The sequence below is a fragment of the Mchenga conophoros genome, linkage group LG18 (genome assembly GCF_057382185.1).
Source record: "Mchenga conophoros isolate Kocher_MC1m ecotype Shallow Benthic linkage group LG18, M_conophoros_male_GT1.1, whole genome shotgun sequence".
Classification (NCBI taxonomy): Eukaryota; Metazoa; Chordata; class Actinopteri; order Cichliformes; family Cichlidae; genus Mchenga; species Mchenga conophoros.
In genome coordinates this window covers 5,530,123-5,540,221 of record NC_140543.1, presented here as the reverse complement: position 1 = coordinate 5,540,221, position 10,099 = coordinate 5,530,123, and the positions used below count along the sequence as shown (strand labels likewise).

The 10,099-nt window shown below is 46.3% G+C and overlaps 1 protein-coding gene across 1 annotated transcript; it reads left to right on the top strand.

Moving 5' to 3' along the window:
• The first annotated feature begins 7,012 nt into the window (after nt 1–7,012).
• Nucleotides 7,013–9,241, top strand: LOC146553044 (uncharacterized). Its single transcript, XM_085255484.1, has one exon. It carries the CDS (start codon nt 7,108–7,110, stop codon nt 8,611–8,613), a length of 1,506 nt encoding a protein of 501 aa, XP_085111610.1. The 5' UTR covers nt 7,013–7,107; the 3' UTR covers nt 8,614–9,241.
• The last annotated feature ends 858 nt before the right edge of the window (nt 9,242–10,099 follow it).

Here is a 10,099-nt window from a genome sequence, read left to right as displayed (position 1 = left end):
GACCCGTTATGGTAAAATTTTTCAAAATCGGTTAGGTTAAAATTATTATAGGACGGCAGCCCAGAAGTCTGCTAAGAAGCACATAGCCCGGGGGTTACGCCCCCTCCTGGCCGTGGACGCGCGGTCTTGACCTGTCGGCGAACAGGGGTAGTTCAGTTTTGGTTTAACTGTGGGGTACAGGGCATCCCGAAATAAGCTAGGAGTTACCGAGACTCCTCATCGTTTGAAACGGTGTCATGTGCTTGTTTGGACAAAGTTAAATTGAGTTAGGGATTTAGAAGTTAGGTCAGAAACTGTTCCCAGAAGTAACAGATACTGTTTGATTGATTACAAAAAAGTGAAGCTTTCTTCGGTTGGACCCGTTAATTTAAATTTGTCGAAATTTGTTAGGTGCTGAATTTGTCATGTCTGTCAGTGGTTGTAAATATAAGACGTCTTTGTGATATAAAATAGAGTTTTGTCTGAGCTTTGTGTGACCCTGTGTGTGATGAGAGCGCAGCTGCAGCGCTGAGAGCTATTTTTAGACGGTGTGAACATGCAAATGAGCGTGTGGCTGGGAGGAGAACGGAGCTTTTCACTTCCTGCCCAGAGCGTGTGTGAGCCTTAGAAGCAGAAGGCCTTTTATTGCTGAAAGCCTGTAAAGAAGCTGCTGGTTTTGATGTTATAACAATGTAAATAGTTTCTGATTTAAAAAGAGTGGTTTAAATAATTTTCAGACACACCTTGCAAATGTGCTTATAATGAGTTGGCACTCGGCCTTTGAAGGTCAGAAGCTTCGTTCGGCGTGACTGTCCGGATTGATAAAGTGTAGTAAATGCTTTGAGTGCAGAGGGTTAAATGCAAACAAGCTTACAAACACATAGGCTATGATCAGAATAGGTCCCTAGAAGGCTTTTGAATGTTTTAAACCAAGTGGGAATCACTAGAACGTTATTTGTTAATCATAGTTGATTTATGTAATGTAAAAATCATTTAAGACTGAGTAACTTCAGTTTTTGAGGAGCATAAGAGAGTGTTCCTAGATCAGAGTAAGCTGCTGTAAGTCAATTGAAAACAATTTAATTAAATCTTAAATATTTTATACTGATAACACAACTGATTTTAAGCCATATCTTTAAATAAGTAAAGTTCATGAAGTTTTCTGAGCTGCCATGACACAGAGAAAGTGGAGTGTTTCACCCTGAAAGGATGAAATGATGCTCTGCCTTTGTTGTCAAGTTCAAACATAGGCCTTAAATAAATATGAGCCACTGATAAGCGTGACATAATTAATAATCTCAAACAATAAAGCACATTGGGTGAGTGACCCAGATAACAATAATTTATGAGCACGCAATAAAGTGGACCTGTTAGAACCCCTTTGACATTTGTCCCTTCAACAATAAATGATTATATTGTGTCCCATGCACTAAACAGTCCCATTTAATACTGTTAAATTGTTGTTTAAATAGAATAAGCAAACATGCCTGTGCTTTATTTTGCAACCTGTAACATACAAATAGCAGAGGAAGACGGTCAATTGGAGGTGACCTGTAAATGTCACATAGTGACTGAGGAAGGTGTTTCACCTTATGAGATGACAGTGTGGTCCGTGATTGAGCTGCATGAGCTAAATGCCTATATACAACGTTGCCTATTTTTATTTCAAGGCTTAAAGGAGATGACTGAGCATGAAAATGATCCAAATTGGGAGCCCACAGAGGCCGCCCACTTTGCTCAGGCCATGATAGAGTCGGTACTAGACGGTTTTGATTTTGATATGCTTGCTTGGGAAATAATATAATTATCTGTGGAGATGTCTCCAAGCGATTAGTAGATTTAAAGGAGACAAATGTGTGCTTGAGAGTGCGTGGTTGAAATTGTGTGTGTGGGTGTGCGTTTGAAAGGCTTTGAAACATAGATTTGATTTGAATAAAGCTAATCACAGTACTATGGTTTGGCATTGACGTAGAGCGAGCTATACAGCTAATTATTGAGGAGTTTGGAATTAATTGGTCCATTGCTCCCTCGCTCGGTAAACAACACAGTGAATTTGTTAGTTTGTGAGCAAACATGATATTGCTTTGGAGCAATTTTCTGTGAAAAATTTAAGGCTGTGTGAATGCATTTGAGCTGTGTTATTGTTTTGTGCCCCAAAGTTAACATGCAGTGTGTATGAGTTTATAACATTTATGTTACAGAGTGAAAAGTAGTTATTAAAAGTGAATAATGAAAGAGGCTTGGTTAAGTCTTGACACACTGCGTTGGCTGTGTGTCTTACCAAGCAGATCACAAGGAGACAGTGACCCTGGGAGGAGCGAAAGTATTTCTGAAAGCTAACAGGCAGACATTGCGGAGTGATCCAGAAGGAGGAGCCGTAAAACGTCACAAAAAAGGGAGGTAAGCTTGTGTTCTAGGATAATGGCTGACGGCCCGAACACGACACCTACTGGGCACAGAGGCTATAAGCCTCTAAAGGAGCAGCAGCAACAATTAAAAAAAGCTATTCGTTTAGCTTCCCCTGGATCAACAAAGTTAGCTGAGAAGGAAGGCAAAGCAATGGAAGCTGAGCTAAACAAGCTTATTGCTTCCCAACAGAGAGGGCTGGATGACAAAATAGCCCTAAGTCTTGTGCTCAAAATAGAAAGAGAGAGATGTGAGCAGCAATTGCAACAACTGCAAGCCGAGGCAGAGAAACGTTCAATTAACTGGAAGATTAAACAACAAATCAAGAAACTACAGCAAACTCATGCAAAGTGTTGCAAGTGGATGTTCTTGTGGAATGGAGCATCTTCCTGGATGGAGGAGGATGACACACCTGAAACAGAAGATATGGAAAGCATAATGGAGGCTTTGAAACAACTGAAAGACCAAAATAAGAAGCTGGAAAACCAAATGAAGAACTGGATTCCAAAACCAGGAGATGCTAACAAGTATCACACAGCAGAGATTCTTCCTTGGGCCACGTTAACATCTAATGCCGTAGGACGACAATATGTCATGCCTGTAATGACCCTCAGAGGAGGACAAGTTCAAGGCCCCGATGGACAGACGGCAGTGGTTGTGGGAGGAGTAGCTGATGTTGAATACACCAGAGCACCACGGGTGTTTCATAATGAAGGGCCTATGACAGTTAAATGTCAGTCCCTGAATGGGGAAGGGAAAGTGATAACATCAGCCGCAGAGGAAGGCTTGCCTTTGCCTTCTTGTTCACATGAGGGAGGAGACAGGCCAAAAGCCGAAGCATCAAGAGAAAGCCTGCCAGACCAGACTGGAGAAGCGGATTGGACCCCAACAAACGAGGAAATGATTTCACCGGTGGAAAGGATGGCACAACCGGCTTTCATCGGACTGCCAACACCAGCAAGAGAAGAGCAGGCCCAAACCAGGTCAAAACACTCCAAAGCATTGGCCAAGTCAGACACATGGGCAGGAGAAGTATTCGGACAAATGCTTGAAGCCCCGCAAGGGCTATTGGAAGTATTAAATACACTGAAGACCGTAAAGGACAAAATGACCAAAAGCATGGCAGAAGAGGAGAGCGACAAAGATTCATCTACCACAGAGGAGGAAGAAGATGATGAAGATAACGACAGAGGAGGAGTCGCGTCAGAGCCAAGTATAGCCAGGAATCTTAGGTCAAGACAGGTGAAAAAAGAGCAGGGACAGAGAAGGCCTATTTTTAAGAGTTCAAAAGGCAAGGGAAAATTGGGACAGTGTAAAACTGTGACCAAAGCAGAAAAAGCTGCGGGTACTCATTATAATTTGCCTTTAGTGGCTGGTGCAAAAAATGAACCAGTGTACCGCGCATACAAAGTAAGAGATTTGGAGGCATTGGTTAAACAGCTTCCACCTATAACTGGGGGAGGAGCAAGGTGGTTGCGTGAATTAGGCAGACTAACAGAAGGAGAGGAGCTTGCGATTGGCGATTTTCGCGCCATTTCTGCGCGGTGTATGCTCGGTGGTGGGCTAGCAGATGTAGAGGCTATAGCTCGCACAACTCGCCATGCAAATGATTTGCCTTACCATGAAGTGCAATGTGCTTTGTCTGACGCAGTCCGTGAAAAGTACCCAACCCCTAATACAGGAGCCATACCTAAAATAATTTGGGACCCCCAAAACACACCTAGAGAGTTTTTAGAAAAAGCCAGAGATCAGTGGTTGTTAGAAACAGGTACCCATCCGGGTAGAGAAGGTGAGCATCGGGCATGGTTTCGCTCAGCGGTGCTGGCAGGGCTGCCAAACCAGGTCACAGAAGATCTACAGAAAAACCCAGATTTTGCCGTAGCAGATTCGGTGCAGTGGGAAAGACACGTCTCACATCGTTTGCAGCTGGAGCAGGACAGGGCGAACAAGCAGAAAAAAGAGTTGGAGGAGGCACAAGCGTCTCTACTCAAACTACAGTTGGTGGAGGCCAGAAACAAAGCCAGCGAAAAGAAAAAAGAGGAAAAAGAAAAAACAGAAAAAATTATGATAGTTGCGACCCAGCCTGGTCCTGGGCCTGAATGGCCAGATAGTGGCCCGGGTCCCTGCACTAATGACGGATGGCCCGCCAATGCACCAAGGCAGAACCAACCCACAGGGAATTGGGGAACCGGTGGATCGTACAGAGGGCGTGGTGGCTCAGCGGGGGGAGTACAAAGAGCTCGTGACACGGGGAATCTCAGCAGTGTGCCTTGGAATGTCTGTTGGAGGTGTGGAGCAGAGGGTCATTGGAGCAGAAATTGCCCAGAACGTCGTCAGAACAATCAAAGAAGAGGCTACCAATCCCAGGCACGTGGAGCTCCGAGAGCAAGAGATGGCTCTAGGGGAGCATATCAGGCCCCAAACCCGAGTGCAGCACCAGCCGCGCAGTATCCAGTGGCTGACTGGAGGGAGGACCAGTACTGAAGGGACCCGGAGGGACCAAACAGTATGGTGGTGGCAGATCCCATGCTGTTAATGACTATAGAAGGGACAGAATTGCCCTTCTTAGTAGACACTGGAGCAACATATTCAACCTTGAGAGCAGCACCAGACAGTGCAACGTTGTCCTGCCACACAGTGAATGTGGTGGGTTTTTCCGGGATCCCGACAACTCTGCCAGTGACTGACCCAGCTTTGACAAAGCTGGGCAAGCAGACTTTGAAACACAACTATGTGGTGTCATCGCAAGCGCCAGTAAATCTTATGGGCAGGGACCTGCTCGTGAAGTTGGGCGCCACAATCACATGTTCAGCAGATGGATTATCTGTGACTCTGCCAGGGGGCCAGCATTTTCCGTGCCTGGGAACAAGTTCAAAGACTCAATATCTGCTTCAAGACTGTGAAAGAGCAAAAGTCAATATCTACTGGGGGAGACTAGTGAAAGAGGATGTTCTGAGGCAATTTCAGCTGTGGAGACCCTGGATAATGAGCTTGGCAGTTTACTCCCCTCCGCGCGACCCTTACCACGTTACCCTGTGTTATGATAAAGAGAATGACGACACCTATCGTGAATTATTTCAATCTGATCTTGAAGGTCAGACGTGGAATGTGCAAACACATGACATCTACATCGGACTAGAAGGTGTAGCCGCGGCTGTGAAATTAACTGATGAACAACTGCCTTGGTACAATGTGGAAGAAAATTCAACCCCTCACATTACATTGGCGGTCCACCAAGGTCATGGTGCAGGTGATCTAGGTCCAATGGTCAGGCGAGCACTGGACGACACAGGGTGGCAAAGAACCCAAATTCCTAACTTATTTTATGCTCCAAATTGTAAAACCTATCGCATAACTTGTGCCTGTGAGGATACAGTGATCTTGGAACATAAAGAAATTTCAAAAACACATGGTGAGGAGTGTGTAGATCATCCTCACGCAGTTGCTGGACTGTCGAATCTGCCTGACAGTCTATGGTCAAAAGGGCCCACGGATGTTGGCCTAGCTAAGTGTCCTCCTGTCTTGTTCCAGCTCAAGTCACACACACCAATCAATAGACCACAGTATAAACACAAACCTGAAGCAGAGGCAGGAATTACAGAAACAATAGAAGGCCTGCTAAGGGCCGGGGTGTTAGAGCCCTCTCACTCACTGTGGAACACACCAATTCTACCAGTGGAGAAACATGGAACAGGAAAATACCGTATGGCACATGATTTGAGAGCCATTAATGAAATATTGCTCTCTACTACTGCACCGGTACCAAATCCGTACACAGCTTTATCAGCTATCACATGTGACCAAAAGTGGTTCACGTGCATTGACCTGGCAAATGCATTCTTTTGTCTTCCTCTGCATGAGTCACTCAGAGACATTTTTTCATTCACATACAGAGGCCAACAACTCAGATACACACGTTTGCCACAAGGCTTTGCACTTTCTCCAGGCATTTTCAATCAGGTGCTTAAAGAAGCCCTGTCGTCATGTAATTTGCCTAATGATTGTACATTAATACAATATGTTGATGATCTTCTCATTGCAGCCCCGTCAGCAGCGGATTGTTCAGCGGCATCGTTCGTTGTGTTAAATAGGTTGGCGGAATGTGGCTTTAAAGTAAGTAAAGACAAGCTGCAGTTAGTTCGCCCTGAAGTGACCTTTTTGGGCCGGGTAATCGCACACAAATCAGTGGGTTTGATGAACACACACAGAGACCAAATTTTGACACACCCAAAACCGCGAACTGTGAGAGAAATGCTTTCTTTTCTTGGTTTAACAGGTTACAGCAGGCAGTTCATTCCGGATTATGCAGGAAAAACTGCCCCTTTAAGGGGCCTAATGAAGCAAGTTGGTGTTCGAAACTTTAAGGCTGAGTTGCCTTGGACGCCTGAAGCTGAAGCCGCATTTATTAGGGTAAAACAGGATTTGTCAAGGGCCTCAGATTTAGCCACACCCAATTATGATGAGCCATTCTATTTAGATGTTTCTGAAACAAACTCAATTGTAAATGGAGTGTTGTTTCAGAAAAAAGGGGGAGGTAGAGAAGTGCTCATGTATGTTAGTGTAAAACTACATCCAACAGAAGCAAAGCATCCTACATGTACACAATATGCAGCAGGGGTCGCTAGAATTATCCAAAAAACAGCACATGTAGTGAGAGAACACCCACTAAAAATACTCACTACACATAGCATAGTGGCATACGTAAATTCACAAGCATTTTGTATGTCACCACGGGCACAACAGAGACTGAGCAAAGTCTTAGAGGCCCCAAATTTGACATTCACACATGAAGGAATTAACATGGCAGATTTAATGGGTGTAGGGGAACCACATGACTGCGCCAAAAGAGCACAGATCGAGGAAAAGATTAGAGAGGACCTGAAGGCCGAACCCATACCGGGAGCTGAGGACTGGTTCACCGATGGATGTTGCCACCGAGACGAAGGAGGACTGAAAGCAGGGTATGCGGTGGTCTGCAGAGTAGAAGGAGATTATCAGGTCAGAGAGTCAGGAAGGATTGAGGGAAAGCAGTCGGCCCAGAGAGCTGAAGTGATAGCCTTAGCTCGAGCTTTGAGACTAGCCAAGAACAGGAGAGTGAACATCTACACCGATTCGGCATATGCGTTTGGAGCAGCGCATGTGGAGCTGCCTCAGTGGAAAAGAGCAGGATTCAGAACAGCAACCAATGCACCTATTTCCCACAAACATGAAATGGAGGAACTGGAAAAGGCCTTGGCTGACCCAGAGGAGGTGAGCATTATAAAATGCAAAGCTCACTCCCAAGGAACCAGCATGGTGGAAAAAGGAAACCAGAGAGCAGATGAAGCCGCAAAGGAGGCCGCAGGCTACAAAGGACAGAGACAAATGATACAGGTAACATCAGAAGAAGAGATACCTGTTGACCTGATTGAGGAAGTTAAACGGGCCCAGGAGGAGGCATCCCCAGAGGAAAAGGGGGTGTGGAAAAACAAAGGAGCCTGGCAGGATGGACATTTGTGGAGGGGGCCAGACGGGCGCCCCGTGCTGACAGCCAAAATGGCAGAACAGAAGGTGGATGAAGCCCACGGACTTGCCCACGTGGGGAGAGCCCAGATGGAAAGAAATTTGTGTCATTGGTGGCATCCTGAGCTGCGAGGAATGATAAGGGAGAAGGCCAGGATGTGCTTAATCTGTGGGGCACACAATCCTAAGCCAGCAGTAAAACCGGAAGTGGGTTTTACACCATACGAGCTGCAAACCGGGAGACAGTTTCCGGCACCTTGGACGGTGGGCTCGGGTGAACGGGACAAAAAGGGGAACCGGTCCCACGCAGACTACTGGAACGAGCTAAAGGCGCTAGTGTCCAGTTTCACGAAACAGGCGGCTTGTAAAGGGCCCACAGGAGAAGGAGAGGTCCCAGACGCGAAAACAGTGTGGCTGAGAGTCATCAAACGAAAGTGGAAGGAGCCCCGCTGGACTGGTCCATATGAGGTATCGGCTCGGACGGCGACAGCGGTCCAACTGAAGGGGAAAGGCGACACCTGGTATCACTGGACGCAGTGCGCAGCTGCGCACGAGGGCTTGGTGAGGAAGGATCAATCTCAACTCGACGCAGGTGAAATTGAGCGGCACAATAATCCCTCACACCTGTGCAACGGACCGACCGGTAGTCTACCTGGAAGGTCGAAGAAAGAAGAGCAGCCAAGGAGGAGATCGCCGCGCCAACGAAAAGGAGCGGTACCACACTGAACACCTAAAACAAGAGAGAGGCTCTGATAAAGGGCTTTGAACTTTTTACTACACCATAACATTCACATACCACCATGCCATCACAACAATTAGACACTGGTGATGAAAGAAGAGTCTCAAAAGCCATCACAATGTTTAAAATTATTATGAGTTTGATGTTAACTATGTTGCTAATCATGGCTATTTGTTTTTTGATTTGTTTGTTGCAGACCGACCCGGGAAACCAGTCTGAGCACGGAGGCCATGCCAGTCCGGCGTTGTTTGATACACCAAGTACATCACACGTGGTCCATAGTGATTTAAGGTTGCGGGCAAGAGTGAAGCGCGAGGTCTCTGGTAAAAAGGATGAGTGTCTCAGCACATATGGTGGTTTAGAATTAGATTATGTTATTGGCTCCACAACTTCCTTTACGTTTGATCTGTGTGATGTTGTTAATTGCAGGGACGTCGGCAGTGCTTGGAGGGGATACAATGTGTGGGTCTGTTGGGATTATTCAGTGAGTACGCACTGTGAGAGGGGAAATCGTCCTTATGACAGCTGGTGCCGTAATTGGGACCAGGTAAGGGGTTACACTGGGCAAAATTGGGAACCGTTAGAATCAGGATCAGAAAACGGGCTTAAACTACAGAGGGATTCTAGCCCCTCTGGAAACGCGTTAACTTTATCATTGGGGAATTGGCATCGCAAACAATCTATGTATTTAATTTTGGGGGTGGAAATAGCGGGGGTTGATCCAAAAGGGTTAATTAAAGTTAATTTCCTAGAAAAAACTAATCGCGTACCGTCAGGTAGAGAAGACATAACAACTCGTGTGATTTCTACTCCCACCAGCTCTGTTGCATCTTTTACAGGGCAGGAGGGGAGCGGGTCATCGGAAGCTATACCAGAGGAGCACGAACCAAGGGAGAGGCGAGTAGTGTCGGTGGACTACACCACCCTGAAACCTCAGGATTTGATTGAACGCGCTACCGGGTTCAGTGACAGTAACATCTGGCTGGACTGGATAGCCCAAAATGCTAGAGAACAAAAAGTGGCTAATTGTGTAGCCTGCGCTTCAGCAAGGCCGCGTTTATTTATAGAGCCTGCACCTCTGCATCCAGAGGATCAGTGGGGCTATAATTGTATGTTGCAAATAACTAGAGGAGCTGTGAATACGGGGAACTGCACTGTGTTGTCCAGTCTATTTCCCCCTATTGGCAAGCTCACGCAAGTAGGGCCGTTTATGCCCCGGAAAGATAATTATACGTGCTTTAAGTTTACCACAGATAAAGTTAAATATCGGTTGGGGGAGATTGACCCCAGTTGGTGTTCGGTCACCCAGATTGGGAGGACCACCAACAATGTGAGTGATGCAGCCACCCTAATTGGGACTTGGGCTAGGAGCGGGCTGTATTACTATTGCGGGCACAGGACTCTACTGGTACGTGTTCCTCTTGGGAGCGTGGGGACGTGCGCGATGGTGAGACTAGGAGCGCCACTTATGCT

Bases quoted from the DNA above. Each gene is read 5' to 3' on its own strand.
- LOC146553044 (XM_085255484.1), top strand. From the start codon at position 7,108: ATGTCACCACGGGCACAACAGAGACTGAGCAAAGTCTTAGAGGCCCCA.